This window comes from Lontra canadensis, unplaced genomic scaffold (genome assembly GCF_010015895.1).
Source record: "Lontra canadensis isolate GAN:19392208 unplaced genomic scaffold, GSC_riverotter_1.0 scaffold78, whole genome shotgun sequence".
NCBI classification, from domain to species: Eukaryota; Metazoa; Chordata; class Mammalia; order Carnivora; family Mustelidae; genus Lontra; species Lontra canadensis.
In genome coordinates, this window is record NW_022631072.1 from 5,227,376 (window position 1) to 5,248,053 (window position 20,678).

A 20,678-nucleotide genomic window follows, 5' to 3' on the forward strand; every position below is an offset into this window, starting at 1 on the left:
TTAGAGGCCCAGCGACCTGAACACAGGCAGGCTGTCCTTACTAGATTAACAGGGTTAAGAGATAATTGAGTAGGGGTGCCTGGGTGGCTCAGTGGGTTAAGGCCTCTGCTTTCAGCTCAGGTCATGGTCCCAGGGTCCTGGGATGGAGCCTCGCATGGAGCCCCGCATCGGGCTCTCTGCTCAGCAGGGAGCCTGCTTCCTCCTCTCTCTGCCTGCCTCTCCGCCTACTTGTGATCTCTGTCTGTCATACGAATAAATAAAATCTTTTTAAAAATGTAAAAAAATAAATAAATAAAAAAAATAAAATTCGTTAGCAGGAATATTTTAATAATGAACATAAAATAATCAAAAGCAGGGTATGAATAAGGACTAGAGAATATAATCTCACTTTAATTCTTGCTTCTGAATCCTAACCACTCAGTGTTTCCATAAACATCATTTTCTTCATCATGACCATCAAACATGCAGTCATTAAAGAACTCCAGCCTAGGATAATTTTCACAAGATAGGGTGTTTTAAACAGACTATCCTCAATTTGAAGCTCCTTCTTCCTCGATGGATCTTGTAACATTAGTTTATTTACTTTTTGGTGGGATGCAATATTCTCCCTTTAAGTCTGGCCTGTCTCAGAAATCCCTCCCAAATCACCATCTTCGGGACTTGCCATCACACCGTTCAATGTAGCTGCTCATCACTGTGCCCGTTAGTCACGACTCTGTCCTTAAGCAGACAGGCCAACGGGGCTAGTCACCTGACCTCATCCCACCTGCAGTTCCTCAACTTGTAATATGACAAGACTAAGCTTTTCCCTAAACAGCTCCTTCTGGCTTATTTTTCTTTCAGCTTTAACAGCTTATCGTTTTATCACGTTATAACAGCTGAGGAAGGAAACAGATTTTCACAGAAACTAAAACAGAATTTCTTCTAAACATTGTTTTATATACAGGTATTTAAAAAACCATTTTCCTCTTATTCTTCAGGGATGCAGCAACTTCCACAAACACAGGACTATCAAACGCTGAATCAGAGAATTGGCAAGAGTTCAGATGATGAGGTAAATGGCTCAAAAAGGGACAGAAAATTAGACAAATCCTGCATTCACCCAGTCACATGATCTGGCTAATTTCCAAAATTTCTGGGTTGGGGCGTGAAGTGATTTTCTCTGACGTATCACCCTGTAAAGACAGAAATAACAATTCCTCATCTTGTTCTATAGGCAAAAGTATATTCAGAATGTAGGATTTGGATGGCAGACGGGGAAATATGAGACATACGATGGCCAAGACACGGCAAGATGTGAGAAAGCATGGTGATGCGGCTCCTTCTTTAAATCTATTTTCCTTAAACACATCCTTTTGTTATTTGATGCCCCAAAATATAATGTGTATAATTCAGAGAATAACGTAAGTTTCAAATTAAAAAGATATGCTATGTATTTATAGACAAATTTACCTCTCTACTTTTTGAGTTTAACTGCCGCTCCAAAAGAAAACTGAATGACGATTTAGTTACGTCCTATGCCAAAGTTAATGTAAGAGGTAAAGCAAAGCCAATCATTTCCAAGTCAGTATGTCTTTCATTAGTAAATAAATGTGACCTAGTACTATTTGTATTAAGGCCAAACTTTGGCCAAAACAAACAAACAAACAAAAAACCCATTTAAACTGTTTCCCAATATAAAACTTAAAAAATTTATGTGTGGTCTCCTTGACCAAAAATCTATACAAAAATATGCATATTTGATCACTTTAACATTTGGTTATTTCAATATTCTGCTTAGTGTGAAATGAGCTTTTAATAAATAAATTTCAATACAAGAGGAGCAATTCAGCAAGAATAATTTAAAGTGCTGGTCATGAAACCACATCTTTACCTTCCCTCTTTGCTTGACACTGGGCCCAGCTGCGGGGAGTGGGGTGCACACATGGTCCCCGGCTGTCAGCTGTCTCAGCGTCCCCCACAGCCATTGACAGCACCTGGCCTGAGGTCTCGCCCCCTTCCAGGGCTGCCTATATCTCCAGTGGTGGGGAAGGGAAGGTAGAAGGTCAGGGGGACACTCAGCCTGGCAAACAGCCTGGGCTGTCTTGAGCCCGCACCTCCGTGTAACTTCTTCCTCAGCCCAATCCCACTCCCTCCTGTTACTCTTCAAGTGACCCGGAACCCTGATCTCTGTGTCTCACTGTTTTGAAGAAAACAACCTGTGACAATAACATAAAGGGCTCTGAGATACGATGTTACTCAGTGAAAAGAAGTAAAATGGTTAAAACAGTATGTGACAAACTGTAGAGCACATAGTAGGCCCTCAATAAATTTGAACAATGAGCATGAAAAAAAGCAAAAAGGACATGGTAACTGCTATGTATTTTGCAGACAGAGGGAGGGGGCTGAAAAAGTTGAGGTAGAAAATAATTCCAAGACTAAAAATCTGGCCCTTGGAATGTAAGCTCCTGAAAGCTTACATATTAATTATCTTAGCATACCCAGGGCCCAGTACAATACCTGGTACATACTAAGAATTCAATAAATATTTGCTAACTGGGAAGTTAGTAGTACTGACATTTATGGTAACTTGGTAACCTTCTTGTGGGTTTGCCCAACTATGCTGACACAGAGAAGTTCTGGAAGGGAACGTGGGATTTTTGTTTTCATGGATTTTTTGTTTGTTTTATATCTGCATGGATTTTTTTGAATAAAACCTTCACTTAATCCAAATAAAGGTCTGCTTTTACATGGCAACTAAAAGACTTTTAAATGCAGGGGAGCTATTTCTTTTAAAAAAATTTCTTTAAAGTTCTTAAAGACTGTTTTTAAAGTGCTCACGATACCTCTCTTTGAAAAATAATCTTATTCTGCACATTTTACCTTCAGTTTCTTTGAAGGCAAATTAACTGATTTCTCTATCTTAGAACACCACCACAAATCATCTCTTGGATCTGTGTTTCTATCCATACTCAATCTGCTCCCAGTAAGCAGGCCTATGAAAGTAACCCCCAATTGAGGTCTCTGCTTCTATTCTCACCAACAAATGCTACCATACCCTAATAAGACTCTCTTTGAAATTCTGACTTCTGTCATGTTACCCATAGTTCCTTTTACTCCAAGGGGAAAATCCACACTCTGGAGCCTTATACCGGAACTAGAACAGTTAGCCCTTCCCAGCATTTTATCTCATGCTGCTCTCCGGCATGAACCAGACTGAAGGACTCTATACTCCACACACTCCAAATACGCTCTCCCTAAGTCACCTCCTCCTCCTTCCTACCAGCCTTGTAGACAGTACCAAGTTATGCTTATGATTATTTGGTAAACCGGAACATACTTTACCCAGTATTTACATCTCATTATGTATTTTCTTCCGACGTTCCCAGTTAAAAATCTAACTCAAGCCTCATTAAAATAAGAAACACCTGGCCCTAGGACATGCACTGACCTTCCCCACCCCCAACACTTTCATCATTTAGGTGCTAGGCAGGAGCTGTCTATAGACCTGGAAACCAAACAAGCATCAGCGACCTGTGCACCTCCAGGAACATCAATAAAGTGCTCTCAGCTTAGTCCATACAGGTTAAACTACCATAAAATGAAATTTTTAAAATATACTTATTAAGCAAGATACAATTTTCTTTCTCATTTGTAAATCCAGTGGTAAGTGATCCAGAGCTGGTAAAAGAGCTCTGCATTCCTCAACACATGGCATCTCTGATCTAAGGTGCAGCCCACTTCTCCTGACTTTCTAGGCGACAGGAAGGGATAAAATACCAGGGGAGTATACACGCTCCCTTGTAAGGACATGATCCAGAAGTGGTATACATCACTTCTACCCACATCTGTTATTCAGAACTGAATCACATGGTCCCTCCCACCTGCAAAAGAGAATGGGAAGTCTTATGTCTGGATAAAACTAAGGTTCTAAAACCAAAAGAAGAATGGGTAATTGGGTATAATTAGCATTCTCAGACACAGATAATCCACTTCTGCTTTTACTATAGCAACAAACAATATACTCTATCTGAAGCTTATCTTATTCACATGAGCTGAAATTCCATCAAAATAAAAAATTAACAGTAACGTAAGTAATGACAGCATAAGATTCTATCCCAATGAATAAAATAGAAACCCACAAGTCCACACCCTAATCAATAAATAAGTGAATGAATAAATAAATAAAAAGAAGATAAAGCTCTTACCTATAGCAGAATACTAACTAAGATATTATACAATCATTATAAAATAAGAAAATTGCCACTTGGCAATCATCATGATAACTTCCCCTCTCAAGAAACCTCAATAAATGCTCAAACAAGTGGATGAAAATTGGATGATAATCTCAAAGTAACTCCTCCCAAATGCTTACTATTTACAAGGTAAAGCGTAAATAACTTTACATTGGGGAGAAAATCCACAAACATGACCTTATTCAAGTGATCAAAGAGCATCTCGGGACAACTCATAGCATCTGGTCCCCAAGAGGGACAGAGTGAGAAGAGTACACCACCGCCTCGGGAAAGTTACTGTCAAAACTGTGTAACCTGAATCTAATCATGAGAAAACATCACAGTCTCCAAAATAACTTACTGGTAACCTTCAAAATCATCAACCCCACAGAAGTCAAGCAAGGCCTGAGGAAATGTTCCAGACGAAGGAAACTGAAAGGGCGAGGCAGCTCCATGCTGTGCTTGGATCCTTTTGCTATAAAGGACATTATTAGGACAACTGATAAAACTTAACTGGGGTCTCATCGGAAGGGTGGATGGGAGTTCTTCACATCACTCTTTTTTTCTTTTTTTCTCTCTCTCTCTTTTTTTATAGAGGGAGAGAGTGGTGGGGAGAGGGACGAGAGGGAAAGAGAGAATCTTAAGCAGGCTCCATACCCCACGCAGAGCTTGACACTGGACTTGATCCCATGACCCTGCAATCATCACCTGAACCGAAATCAAGAATCAGATGTTTAACCAACTGAGCCTCCCAGGGACCTCTCTTCACATCGTTCTTATGACTAAATTGTTCCAAAGCAAAAAATACATTTTTAGCAATACCATTGTCATTGACTTCATGAAATCTTACATCTTTTGCTACATTTCAAATTCTTCTTGGCAATCAATCTGCATCACAGTTAGGTTATTAGACAATTTGTGAAAGAGACTAAATGCTATTTCATCAACAGATGAGAAAAAAACGTTAGTAATAAATGGAGATGATGCCTGAATGCAGATTAATTTTGATTATTTTTGCATTAGGGTGAATTGTATTTCCTTTTACAATCTGTACCTGTGGAACCACATCTTATTAATTCTTATATTGTCTCTTTCAATACTCATCACAAACCTATGCTATAAGTACTATTACTCCTCTTTTGCAGATGATGAAAATGAAGCTTAGAGGTGTGATGTGATAACAATATTTTATCTCCATCCCCGGTTCCTGGTATAGAGCTTTTAAAATACTCATAACTTCCTGAGTGGTAGGGGTTAAAGGAGCATCTTTAGTTTTTTGTAATAAGCCCTTTGCCCCATTCTTCGGTTCATGATACTGCGGTGACTCCTGGAGGATGAGGTCTAATTGACATAGGAACCAACCATGTGATTAGAGGACTGGAAGTTTCAGCCACACTTCCAACTTCTGGAAAAGGGAGCAGGGCTGGGGATTGAGTTAATCATCAATGGCCAAAGACTTAATCAATCATGCTTACATAATGGAACCTCCGTAAAAAACAAAATGGAAAACAAACAGATTTACAGAGCTTCCAGGTTGGTGAACCGACTGCATGCTGGGAAAGTGATGTACCCCAAACTCCACAAGGACAGAAGCTCCTGTCCTCAGGATGCTTCCAGACCTCATCCTATGTACCTCTTCACCTGGCTGTTCATCTATATCCTTTATAACATCCTTCATAAAAAACCAGTAATAGTAAGTAAAGTTTCCCTGAATTCTGTGAGCCATTTTAGCAAATTATTGGACTCCAGGTGGGGGTCAGTAGAACCCCTGATTTTTAGCCAGTGAGTCAGAAACAGACCTGAGGCTGGCATCTAAAGTAGAGTCCAGCTGTGCAGGGGTGGTTCAATATTTGCAAATCAATCAAAATGATATACTACATTAATGAAAGACAGGATAAGATCCTCTCAATAGATGCAGAAAAAGCATTTGACAAAATACAGCATCCATTCTTGATAAAAACCTTCAACAAAGTAGGTATAGATGGAACATACCTCAACATCGTAAATGCCATATATGAAAGACCCACACCCATAATATCATCCTCAATGGGGAAAAACTAAGAGCTTTCCCTCTACGGTCAGGAACAAAACAGGGATGTCCACTCTTACCATTACTATCTAACAGTACTGGAAGTCTTAGCCTCGGAAATCGACAACAAAAAGAAATAAAAGGCATCCAAATTGTCAAGAAAGAAGTCAAACTTTGACTATTGCAGACAACATGGTACTCTCTATAGAAAACTGTAAAGACTCTACCAAAAAATTGCTAGAACTAATACATTAATTCAGCGAAGTTGCAGGATACAAAGTCAATATACAGAAATCTGTTGCATTTCTATACACCAATAATGAAGCAACCAAAAAAGAAATCAAGGACTCTATCCCATTTACAACTGCACCAAAAACCCTAAAATACCTAGGAATAAACCTAACCAAACAGGCAAAAGATCCGTACTCTGAAAACTATAGAACACTTATGAAAGAAATTGAGGACACAAAGAAATGGAAAAACATTCTGTGCTCATGGATTGGAAGAACAAATATTGTTAAAATGTCTATACTACACAAAACAATCTGCATATTTAATGTAATCCCTATCAAAATAACAACACCATTTTTCACAGAACCAGAATAAACAATCCTAAAATTTGTATGGAACCATAAAAGACCCCAAATAGCCAAAGCAATCCTGAAAAAGAAAAGCAAAGCTGGAGACATCACAATTCTAGACTTTAAGTTCTATTACAAAGCTGTAGTGATCAAGATAGTATGGTACTATTTCAAAAACAGATATATAGATCACTGGAACATAACAGAAAACCCAGAAATGGAGCCACAACTATATGTTTCATAAAGCAGGAAAGAATATCCAATGGAAAAAAGACTGTCTCTTCAACAAATGGTGTTGGGAAAACTGGACAGCAACATGCAGAAGAATGAAACTGGACCACATTCTTAAACCGTGGACAAAAGTAAATTCAAAATGGATGAAAGACCTAAATGTAAGACCTGAAACCATAAAAATCCTAGAAGAGAGCTCAAGCAGTAATTTCTCTGGCATCAGCCATAACAACATTTTTCTAGATATGTCTTTTGAGGCAAGAAAAACAAAAGCAAAAATGAACTATTGGGAGTTCACCAAGATAAAAACTTTCTGCACAGTAAAGGAAATGATCAACAAAACTAAAAGACAACTGACAAATTGGTAGAAGGGTTAGTAATGATGAAGGATTAGTATCTAAAATCTATAAAGAACATATCAAACTCCACACTGAAAAAAACAAATAATCTAGGTAAGAAATGGGCAGAAGACATGAACAGGTACTTTTCCAAAGAAGACATCCAGATGGCTAACAGGCATATGAAAAGAGGCTCAACATTACTAATCATCTGGGAAATACAAATCAAAAGCATAACCCCTATCAGAATGGCTAAAATTAACAACATAGGAAACAACAGTTGTTGGCAAAGATGTGGGGAAAGGGAAACCCTCTTGCACTATTGATGGGAATGCAAACTCATTTAGTCACTCTGGAAAACTGTATGGAGATGGCTCAAAAAGTTAGAAACAGAACTACCCTATGATTCAGCAATTGCACTAGTAGTGTCCTTTATCCAACTGCACTACTAGTATCCTTTACCCAAAGGATACAAAAATACAGATTTGAAGGGGTAGGTGCGCCCTGATGTTTACAGCAACATTATCAATAATAGACAAATTGTGGAAACAGCCCAAATGTCCACTGACTGATGAATGGATAAAGAAGATGTGGCATATATATGGAATATATACCAAGAGTTGGAAGAATAACAAAAACCGTCCCATTAATTCTCACCTGTGTCTGCCTCATTGCCCGTTCCACTCGGCGTGTGCTTCCTCGCTCAAGTTTCGTCCGGAGGATCAAGGCTGACGTCTGAATGGCCCAAAACTTTGGTTGTGAAAGCAAAAACTGATGAAAGAGAATTAAAAAACACACAAAAAGAAGGGGTAAGTGCAGTGATCTCACTCTGATTAGTACAAAATTAATTCTTTCAAAAGTATCAGAATATAGCTGAATGCAGCTCTGAAAATCTCAGTGAAAAATAATAAAACATGTGCTGTCAAATATTTTTGTGAATAATTTGTTCACTTAACCTAGTAGATCCAATCTATTGAATAAATCCCTTAAAGGAATAAATCAAAATCTTTCCAGATAATCAAAACAGTAGGCAGACTATATCACACTAGAAATTCATAAATCTTTTTATCTCATAGGTTATAAAAAATGCGAGAAAATAAACTACCTCAAAATATCTTTCCCAAATTTGAAATAAATCTTTAAACAACCAAAATCATACATAAAAGCAAATCATTAAAAATCTGACAACTTTTCACTTAAAATACATCCTAATTCATAAATACAAATCAAACTTCAAGTACACGGAATGCCCAAGAATTAAGTATTTGTTCACTTAAAGGCAAAAGATTTTTCTTTTCTTCAATACATATTACAGAAATCCATTCTAAAATGTATGAGAATGCTTTCTGGCCTTGGTTAGAGCAGTGAGTCTCAGATTCAGCTAAAATGCTTTCCCAGAGGGGATATCTTAATAAAAACTGGCCTAAAACAAAATATCGAATACGCAAGGACTAAGTCCGAACCCCAGAAATCTGTGAGTGCCATGAGCTCAGAGAATGTAGTAGACACCATTGACTATGACTGCACATGAAGTGGGGAAAAGTAAAAGTTCTGGGTGAGTGAAAATGGGCAAGATGCATGATGACGCAATAGGGACCGCATGGTGTAATGAATACAGTTTTTGATCTCTGCTGATAATCTGGAATCCACACTATTTCCCGGAGATCATTCACACCTGTAACATTCAGTCAAGACTGCTGCAAAACAAGGGAAAATGCCTGTTTGTTAGAAAGCTGACTATAGCCTTGATCAATTGCTTGTTTCTAAAAGTCAGTGCGGAAACACCCTAGTTAATTAAGAGTCCAATTAATCACTCAAAACCTAGCTGCACAATAGAAGCACTTGAGAAGCTCTTAGTATTTTTTTTTTTAAGTAAATCAGACCTCTGAGAGTAGCATCTGGCAACTGTGTTTTTTAAAACACTCCCCAAGTGATTCAAAACCATAGCCAAGTTTAAGAACTATGAGGCTAAATCAAGAAAATAACCATCAAAAACCACAAAAACTCAATGTTAACAGCAGTTTTTGAGTGTTTGTGACTCTAGGAATGACAGACTACTTCACTGAGTGACTGCCACTAGGATTTTCCAAAGACTGAATCATTCTAAACCCTTGTTTTATTACCAAAAAGTAATTTTTTTTTTTTTTTAAGTAGACTCCACACCCAGCATGGAGCTCAATTCGGGGCTTGCATTCATGACTGTGAGATCAAGACCTGAGCCGAGATCGAGTCAGATGCTTAACAGACTGAGCCACCCAGGCACTCCTACCAAAAAAATACATTCTTTATCAGGATTACAGAACAGAATGGGAACTGTATTATTATAACAAGTAATTTTTATTAGAATGGTGCATTTATTTTAGGGTAGTCTTCTTAATATTTCTTAGCAACCTTGTGCCTTACATTGAAGGAAAATTTAAAACTGAGGTCTTGAACATTTTTTTTTGAAACTACTGTGTCAAATATTAAAGTATAATTTGAGGGAGGTATAAAGTCACAAGAAACACTGATCTAATTATTTTAAGAAAGTGTGAAACACATATACAATGAAGGAAATTCAAACTGAATTCATGTAGAAATACAAGTTACAGAGTCCTACGTACTTGCAGAAATGGATCTTGGAGTGAAAATCCTAGGTACTTATTCGAGGAGCATGTGTATGTGTTTGTTGTCAAAGTTTCTGAACACCATTCACAAAACTTTATCAGCAAAAGTTAAATGACTCTAAGAAGAGCTTTATTTAAAAATGTAAAGATAGAATTTATTTTTTAAAAAAAGATACAGTTTATTTATGTGTTGTATGTAATTCCCAGTTCCACTTTTTTTTTTTTCAAAAAGAATAAAACAACCTCTCTATTTCTGCTGTTCCAGTCTCTTGAGATACAAAAGCACACAAAATCCTTAATGATTGGCTATTTTTTTCATAAATATTTTTTCATAAATTTTTTTTCATAAATAGCCAATCATTAAGGATTTTGAGTTCTTTTGTATCTCGGATGGTGTGGAACAGCAGAAATAAAGAGGTTGTTTTATTAAGTTCCACTTTATACTGTAGAGTGGATAAGTGGTAAGTTCTTCCTTTCTTAGAATTCAATTCTACAATATTATCTCTTGAATAAAATTTGCATCAGTGTTAACGGGAAAAAAAAGAACTACAAGGCTAAGATAACACAAGTATTTGTTTTTTGGTCAAAATCATTTATCACTCCAAATTCTTATTAAGAGTTAGCAGGAGGGGGATGCTTGGGTGACTCAGCCAGTTAGGTGGTTAGACGTCTGGCCCTTGGTTTCGGCTCAGATCATCATCTCATGGTCCTGGGATCAAGCCCAGGGGTCGGGGTCGAGGTCCGTGCTTGGTTGTCAGTTTCTTCCTCTGCCCCTCCCCCAGCTCATGTTCATACTCTTTCTCTCTCTCTCAAATAAAAAAATAAAATCTTAAAAAAAGAATTAGCAGGAGGTCCTTCAGTGGAGTATAAATTCTATCTCAGGACCTTATTGTACCACCGTGAGTTACCTGCATGGCCCCTATAGACATCTGAATTTTCAACTCTGGATCAAAGCCAACGCCTTTACAATAAAAGGGAAAATGAAGCACCGACAGGTTAAGCCACTTGCTCTGTGTCACACCTTCATTAGTAGCAAAAGCTGATTCCAACACCTGGGTCTCTTGAGCCCCAGCACAACATCTTTATAGCATTTTTTCAACACTTTCCCCAGATATGATAACCTCCCGGAAGTGATGATACCACCCAGGAAATTCTGGTAGAGCAATGTAACCATCACACTCAGGAAAGAACACTGGGAAACTGCACTGCTAAGGGGAGCAGGAGTAAGGAAAGAATGCACAAATAAGGGAGGAGAAGCAACAGTAGATGGGGTCTTCCTGAAGTGTATTAGTTCATTAATTCACTTGAGCAGCTACTCTGTACAAGGTCGTGTGCACAAGGCCCCAGGGACAAACTAGTAAGCAAGACAGACAAGGTCCCCACCATCACAGAATTTACATTCTAATGCAATGTCAATTAGGCATTCTTATCCTTCTATAACTGTGTAAATTAAAATATTTTATCTCCTTGAAATATATTTTACTAGATTAACCTATAACCTTATCTTATTAGCCTCCATTAACTAAAATCTAGAAGAAAAATGGCTTTATCAACACAAGTAGGTACATGTGGCATTATAAAAAGATATATGATAAAAAATACATTAAAGAACTTCTTAGGGGCGCCTGGGTGGCTCAGTGGGTTAAGCCTCTGCCTTTGGCTCAGGTCATGACCCCAGGGTCCTGGGATCGAGCCCCTCAATGGGCTCTCTGCTCAGCGAGGAGCCTGCTTCCCCCTCTCTCTCTCTGCCTGTCTCTCTGCCTACTTGTGATCTCTGTCTGTCAAATAAATAAATAAAATCTTTAAAAAAAAAAAAAAAGAACTTCTTAAAATGCGTAACATTTTTTGAGCTCAAGAATTTTCAAAGGAAATAACTTTTCATAAAGTAAATCTGCAAAAAGATTCTACTACCCACAATGGGTCGCAACACTGCCTTCTTTTTCTCTTCACCCGATTAAAGGGACTATCTGTGTAACCTCGTGACAGCACGGAAGAACGTGGAGGGAAGGGCTCTGCAGCACAGTGGGAACATTCTCCAAGCCAGCCAGAGCTTGTGCAGAATCCCAGCTCCACCACGTGAGATGACTCACTGGGTGACCTCAGGAAGTTACTTGGCCTCCAAGGGTCTCACTTTCCTCCTCTCTAAAATCCTTGTGAGGAGGATTAAATATGAATTAGGTAAAACTTAACAAGCCTCTCAGAGTACCCACTGAAGTAGCCCCCTCCGGATTTCCCCTCCTGTAAGGCTTTATCTCACCCGTAACAGAAAATCACCACCCTGAGTAAGCACAGGTTGCTGGCACAAACCCCTGACAGGGTTCGGGACACACTATCCCCAAAAATGGCAGCTGGCTTATTGAGCATTTTAAGCCAAAGAAGTCTGAGGAAACAGCAGAAGCAGGAAGATCACTCCGGCCTTCCCCCCGCCCCTCTGCCCTGAAGCAGGTCATAAAACTCTGGTGTGAGACAGTCCTCCCTACACCCTCTACCTGGAGGAAGGGAGCATCCTTTACACCTACACCTTGCTCTCTGACCTATCACATTCCTCCATGATGCCCAATCGTCATCAAACCGAGCATAAAATAATTCAGGTTTAATTGCTTCTTCTGGTCTTTGTTTTCTTATGAAGCCTCCCATGTCATCAAAAAAAAAAAATCTATTAAATAAACCTGTGTGCATTTCTCATGTTAATCTGTCAGATTAATTTGCAGACCCAGCCCTAAGAAGGTCGAAGAAAACTTGCCCTCCCCTTACAGCTCCCAACCACAGTGATGACGGGCTTGTCAGAGTTAAAGCCCAGCTTTAAGCTTTGCACACCAAATAGGGGAGATACTTTCCTCAGAAAAACAACAAAATCAGACTGTTTTCTTCCCTGGCATGAGAACAAGAGTTTGCCTGAGACTTTAATGCGAAGGTCAAGCAAAACTTTCTCAGTGAACACTGACAGCAAAATGCAATCTGAAAAACAGACATTTGAAAAGCTTTGCAGAAGGAACTGGCCGGATAATGGCATCACCTAAGAATGCATTTATCCTTCTATCTGTTTGGCCAGGAGTCTTGGAAAAGTCGTTCCAAAAGGAGGTAAATTCAGATAGGCTGGATTTAATATATTTTTAGAACACTGCAGCCCACAAGGTAAGCCAATGGTAATTAAGTAAGAAAAAGAAAATTCAATGGGGGATATCTGCTAAAATGCTCTACCAACTTACGGAGAAAAGGCTATTTTTAAGAAATATCCAATCTAGTAGTTCAGCAAGCAAACCCAACGGAGGGAGCACCAACCCACCTTCCCAGGCAGCAGGCTGGCCAGTGAGGACTCAAGCGTGTCTGTCCAGACAATGGGCAGAGCTGACCCAGTCTCCACCGCATCCCAGGCCAGAGTTACTCTTAATCCCACTCAATTCAGGAGCTGAGAATGACCACCCCACAGCCTCCTGCTAGCTCCACCTCACCCTCCGGCTGTCCGCTCAGATGGCACCTCCTCTGAGAGTCTTTCTCAACCACTTTCCCTAAGTATCTCCATCTCTGCCCTGTGATTCTCTACCCCCCCCATGCAGGTTGGTGCCTTCAGTTCCCTCGTGCCTTTCCATCCCCTAGCGCCTTCCCTACAGCCTGGCACACTGCGAGTGCTCGGAGACAGACAGCACTCAGAGAGAGAAAAAGGGACACAGAAGGGATTTTATACTTGTTGTCATGTACAAGGGGGAAAATGGTATGTCCAAAGATGATGCTTCTGAAAAGGAAATGTAAATCGACAGTGACTGGCCCTTATGAAAATCACTTGTCACGTCTTTGTTGTTGTTGTTGTTGTTTTTCTGACATTCCCCAAATAGATTCGGGAACATATTCTCCTCCAAGGATACAACAGAGTAAATAATAATGGGGTATCATGAAATAATATTTTATTACTATAATCCAGGTACACTGTGGCTTATATAGGCTTTTGTGAAGCAGCTCAGAAACTTACAGTATTTTTTCTTTATGACAATATGCTCCAAATCCCAAATAAAATAAGCTTATGGGCTTTCTGAAAATAAGTCATTGCTAAATTGTGGCATACGATGTATTTTTAAAGAAGGGGCGTGGCAAAGTCGAAAAATGCACTGAAAAAAGAACTGGACTCTAAACCAGACTCTCCACCAATTAGCTGCATAGGTCTTGGGAAAGGCACTGACCACGTTAGCCCTCCTCTTCCTCATTTACACACTGATGGGATTCGAGCTGATGATCTCTAAGGCTGCTGTCAGCTAGAAAGTTTTAATAAAATTCCATTTGTTTCATAGCAAGGAATAAGGTTCCAAACAATTCATTATGATCCTTTGTACAAATCCACAAATTAAGGGGAATTCTTCCTTAAACCAGCTTCCATTCCCCTACCTTCCCAGCCATTCTCTATATGCCCTTAAATAAGTGGATTAACTTCTCTAGCACTAAGATATGTCTTATCTATAAAGAGAAGAAAAAAAAAAAACTGGACCAAATGGTGACTGAAGCTTATTCCACCAACAAAACTCTATCATGGGGGCACCCGGGTGGCCCAGTGGGTTAAAGCCTCTGCCTTCAGCTCAGGTCATGATCCCAGGGTTCTGGGATCGAGCCCTGCATCAGGCTCTCTGCTTTGCAGAGAGCCTGCTTCCCTCTCTCTCTCTGCCTACTTGTGCTCTCTCTCTGTGTCAAATAAATAAATAAAATTAAAAAAAAAAAAAAAAACTCTATCATGATGAAGGGAAAATAATGACATGAATTCCCAAGTTCATCTTCATTGAATTCTGGTTATTTTAGATCTTTAATTAATATTAATTGGATTCTAATTATTATAGAACTCATATTCACCAAAATGCCCCACCAAGGTTATTAAAACCCAATAGCAGTTCTTTACCGTCCAATATAAGAGAGAAATACTTGAGAACACTTAACTTCCTCAGATCCCAAAAATAAGTAAAATAAATGAAGATGTTCGCAAATGCCAAATGTGACTCACCAGGTCGGGAACAGTGAGGGGTCCTCTATAGACAAGTCTGAATAAGCTTGATAATGGGAAGCAGTGAGTGACCAAATATATAGTACCTAAATATAAGCTGATTAAATTTTTCACTAGCCTAGGATTCTAGCTACTAGTTATTTATGTAAGCAAAAACTAAATGCATCGAAAAAAAAAAAAAAAACTAAATGCATCAGAGATTAACAGGTTGTGAAATTCTACTGACTGTTCCATGTTCATGGCAGGTATCTGATGATGTCTTTGTACGGATCAGGAAATTTGGGCATTAAAAAAGTATTCTCACTTAAAAAAAAAAGAAAACAGACAAAAAGGCTCCTCAAAAAAACTAAACAGGATTACACATGATCCAGCAAATTCATTTCTTGGATATATGCCCAAAAGAAATAAAAGGAGGGACTTGAATGATACTTGCACACCCATGTTCATGGCAGTGCTGTTCACAACAGCTAAAAGGCAGAAACAACTCAGATATTCACTGACGGAAAAATGATAAACCAAATGTGGGGTGTGTGTGCGTATGTATATAAGTATGATTCAGCCTTAAATAGAAAGGAGGTTTAGATACACACTACAACATGGATGAATCTTGAAGACCTGATGCTAATTGAAATAAGCCTGATACAAAAAGACAAGTATTTTATGATTGCATGCAGTACCGAGAATACTGAAATGCATATGAAGAGAAAACAGAACAGTGGTCGTCATTCTGGGGAAAGAAGAGTATAGGGAGCCAGTGTTTAATGGGTACAGAGTTTCAGTGTGGGGTGATTAAAAAGCACTGGAGATGGGACACCTGGGTGGCTCAGTTGGTTAAGCGGCTGCCTTTGGCTCAGGTTATGATCTCAGGATCCTGGGATTGAGCCCCATGGCGGGCTCCCTGTTCAGCAAGGGAGTCTGCTTCTTCTCTCCCTCTGCCTGTTGCTCCCATATCCATGAGCCTGGAATATCTTTCCATTTCTTTCTGTCCTCTTCAATTTCCTTCAATAACGTTTTATAGTTTTCACAGTACAGATCTTTCACCTCTTGAGTTAGGTTTATTTCTAGGTACCTGATGGGTTTGATGCAATTGTAAATAGAACAGTTTTCTAAATTTCTCTTTCTGCTGCTTCATTATTGGTATATAGAAATGCCACAGACTTTCATAGACTGAAATTTATCCTGCTACTTTACTGAGTTTATCAGTTTCAACAGTTTTTTCTGGTGGAGTCTTTCAGGTTTTCTATATGTAGTACCATATCATCTACAAATAGTGAAAGTTTTACTTCTACCTTACAGATCTGGATGTCTTGACAACATTAGCTCGTAAGCAGGATTTTATTCATCCTCTAGGAGAACAAAGTGCCACTTTTCTGAAGGCACAGAGTACATCGACTGCCTTAAAAGGGAAATCACTCAAAACACAAATTAACCAGTGACCACGCCACCTAAGCTTTCTGGCAGTGCTCAACCCGCCAATGCACACCTTAGCCACTCACCCTTAAAAGGGCATGAGAGACTGGCCTCTGAGAAACAAACTGAGAGTTTTGGAGGGGATGAGGGTAGGGGGATGCATGAGCCTGGTGGTGGGTATTAAGGAGGGCACGGACTGCATGGAGCACTGGGTGGTGGTGCCTAAACAATTCTGGAACACACACACACACAAAATTAAATTTTTTTAAAAAGGCACTGATACAAATTATCTTAAAGGCTAAAAGGCCTAATCCTGGCTACCTCTGCATACTGGTAAATAGCAGCTGTGCACGGCATTAAGATTTCCCTTATACAAATACTCAATTTATTAGAATTCTTCCCAAATAACACAAACCCAAGTAATGTTCCACTATGTTTAAACCACATCCTTGTAGACTTCAGGGAATCTGGTAGCTCCGTCCTGATACTTGGTGAAATACTGAGACAGCATTAACTTGCAAACAACTGACTGCACAGTACAGCACTGTTCTTTCTCTGTGCTCCCAAAGAACACCTTACAACCGAAACCGTTACATTTATTTGTCTCTGTTAAGATAAACAAGAACATACAAAATCATCTAAATATATTGGAAAAATGTGTTGTGAGGGGCACCTAAGTGGTTCAGTTGGTTAAGCGTCTGCCTTTAGCTCAGATCACGATCTCAGGGTCCTGGGATCGAGTCCCACATTGGGATCCCTGCTCAGCAGGGAGCCTGCTTCCCCCCTCCCTCTGCCCTTCCTCCCACTCATGCTCGCTTGCTCATTCACACTCTCTCTCTCAAATAAATAAATAAAATTTTTTTAAAGTGTGTTGTGAGAACAATAAATAAATAAAAATAAAAATAAAAATAAAAACGTGTTGTGAGAACAAGCTGTGATTGATGCTAAGTTTTTTGCAAGAAACGGTCACTTTTTTCATACAGTCATGAATGGGTCATTCTGTAACTTGACGCTTTCTAGCACTGGTAGGCTTAAAGAAATCAGTATTCCCAAGCAAAGCTCTAATACAAATGGTAAGTCTGGAAGTTCATAATTTTTCTTCATGTAGACTACATGAAAGAAAGATTCAAACACTTAAATAAACTTAATACATCCCTACAAGAAACTGAAATGAAAATGTTAACAGAAAGAAATATTTTATATAAGAAATTATAGTTTGATTAAAATGTGCTGAGAAAATTCATTTTCTTAAATATACTGTTCTTTCAGGATATCGGAAATGACCATTACTATTCATCTGACCGTGAATGTAAATGCCTTGTGTGACTCTTGCCATGTATTTTTCAGTTTGATGTAGTGAAGAAATGTCTACTAGATCCAATTTTTTAAACATTTTTATATATTTTATGATATATATAAATGCACAATGACTTTTCACAGACTGAACAGACATACATAACCAGCGCTCAGATCAAGTAACATTACCAGCATCCTACTGTCCCCTTGTTCTCTCTGGTCACTTCCTGCCCCTCTGTAAGGGTAACCACTCTCCTGACTTGTACACAGATCAGGGTGCATGCTTTTCTACTTTATACAAATGTGATCACAGAGTACCCTTTTGTATCTGCTTGCTTCTGCTCAACAGTATGTGTGAAAGATTCAGCCACATAGTTGCACGGAGTTGTAGAATATTCTTCTGTTGCTGTATAATATCCCACTATATAAATATAGTTGCTAAATAAATAACATGTTGCTAATGGGCATTTACGCAGTTTCTAACTCGGGACAATACAAATGTGTTATGAACATTCTAGATGTGATACCAGAATGTGTGGTTACTCACACTTTAAGACATGTTCTTTTTTTTTTTTTTTTTTAAGATTTTATTTATTTGACACAGAGAGAGAGATCACAAGTAGGCAGAGAGGCAGGCAGATGGGGGTAGGGGGAGCAGGCTCCCCAGTGACCAGAGAGCCCACTGTGGGGCTTGATCCCAAGGACCCTGAGATCATGACCTGAGCCTAAGGCAGTGGCCTAACTCACTGAGCCACCCAGGCACCCCCTAAGACATGTTCTTTAGGTGAACATGCGCAAGTATTTTGTTGGGTTTATACTTAGGAGTGAAACTGCAAGATCACAGAGTATGAATATATTTAGCTTCCATAGTTCCTCCCAATCTTCTGAAAAGTTATTCCACTCAACACTCTTACTAGAAATATAAGAGAACTCCTGTTGCTTCACATCTTTACGACACTCAATACTGTTTTGCATTTTAGCCATTCTTGTGGGTATGGAGTAGTATTGCGTTATGGTTTTAGTGTGCATTTCTCTAATGACTAATAAAGTTGAGCACGTTTTAATACGTTAATGGCCATTTTAATACCACTTTATTAAGTCCCTATTGAAATCGTTTGCTTATTCTTTCTACTGGATTGTCAGAATTTTTCTTAATAATTTGTTAAGTTTATATTTTTTGAACATAAGTACTTTTGTGGGAGGAGGGTAATACATTATTTATACTCTTGACAAACATTCATGTAACACATACGACCTGGTGGCAAGGCAGTGGTCTAAGTGCTTTTCCAATATTAATGACATCTTTTATAAAGAGAAGTGCTTAATATTAGTGTAGTCCAACTTATTTATATTTTTGTCTTATGGTTAGAGCTGTGTTGTACCATTTGTCCTAAGATCTCAAAGACATTCTCCCATATTTTTTCCTCTAAAAGCTTTACAGTTTTGCTTTTCACTTTCATATATCCAGTCTAGAATTGATTTTTGTATATACAGCATGATATAAGGGTTAAGATAGCTTTTTCTATACGGACATAAACCATCTAGTATCATTTATTGAAATGCCAACTCTTTTCCATTGTACCGCAATGCCAGCTTTGTCATCAATCAGATGAACCCTATAGGTATGGATCTGTTTCTGGACTCTCTATTTGTTCTACTGCTTGGTTCATACTTTCTTATGTCAAAATGTCTTAATTTGGTGCTTCTCAAACTTTCAAGCGCCTAAGAACAACATAGAGAAATTGCTAAAATACAGGCTCTTTGGCCTCAACCCCAGAGATTCTGATTCAATAAGGGGTTGAGATGGAGCCAAATAACTTGATTTCTAACAAGCTCCCAGGTGATGCTGATGCTGCCAGTCCAAGGACCACAAGACGATAAGCGATAATGTAGTTAAATAATACAGTTTCATAACAGGGCTTGCTGTCTGGCGATGAATATATCCTTTAGTACTTCATGACTGTCTCAGCTCTTCTTAGCCCTTTACATTTCCATATGAATTTTAAAGTCAGCTTGAGTTCCACAAAACCAAAAACAACAGCGACACAACTCCAAAGTAAAAAATTAAACTCTGGGGTTCTGTTAGGGATTGCATTGATTATATAGGTTAATTTGAGAAGACTTGAAATTTTAAAATATTGATTCCTCCATGAACATAGCAGATGCTCCCATTTATGTAAGTCTTCATTGCTTTCTCTCATTATGTTTTGTAGATTCTAATATTGAGGTCTTGTAAATCTTTTTTTTTTTTTTGAGGTCTTGTAAATCTTAAGACATTTATTTCTTGGAATTTCATATCTTTGACCTTTATTGTACATGCTATCTTTACTTTCCCTTTGTAATATTTTTTTAAATTGTGGTAAAATACATATAACATAAAAATTACCATCTTAACCTTTTCTTTTTTTAAGTAGGCTCCATGCCCAGCACAGAGCCCAATGCAGGCCTTGAACTCCGGACCCTGAGATCAAGAACTGAGGAGGGATCAAGAGTCAGATGTTTAATGAACTGAGCCAACCAGGTGCCTCACCATCTTTTTTTTTTTTTCTTTTTTTAAGATTTATTCATTTATTTGAGAGAGAGAGAGAAAGGAAGAAAAAAAAAGAAAATGAGAGCACACGAGTGGGGCAGAGACAAAGGGAGAGGGAGAATCCTCAAACAGACTCCCCACCAAGTGAAGAGCCCGACTTGGGGCTCGATCCCAGGACCCTGAGATCATGACCTGAGCAGAAATCCAGAGTCAGACACTTAACCAACTGAGCCACCCAGGAGCCCCAAGGCAGCCCACCACCTTAACCATTTTTTCAAGTGTACAGTTCAGATAGGTACATCTACATGGTTGTTCAACTAATCTCCAGGACTCTTTCCATCTTGCACTTGAAACCCTGTATCCATTAGACATCAACTGCCGAGTACTCTCCGCCTCTGGTAGCCACCATGCCACTTCTGTTTCTATGCATTTGACTATTTTAAGAACGTCAGGTAAGTGGAA

The 20,678-nt window shown here is 38.8% G+C and overlaps 1 protein-coding gene across 1 annotated transcript in view; it reads right to left on the reverse strand.

Moving 5' to 3' along the window:
* TTC27 (tetratricopeptide repeat domain 27) overlaps positions 1-20,678 on the reverse strand; it is a 169,858-nt gene that overhangs the window by 96,946 nt on the left and 52,234 nt on the right. Inside the window, exon 10 of the mRNA XM_032881906.1 lies at positions 8,051-8,164. Coding sequence (XP_032737797.1) covers positions 8,051-8,164 — 114 coding nt within the window. The remainder of the gene's footprint in view (positions 1-8,050; positions 8,165-20,678) is intronic.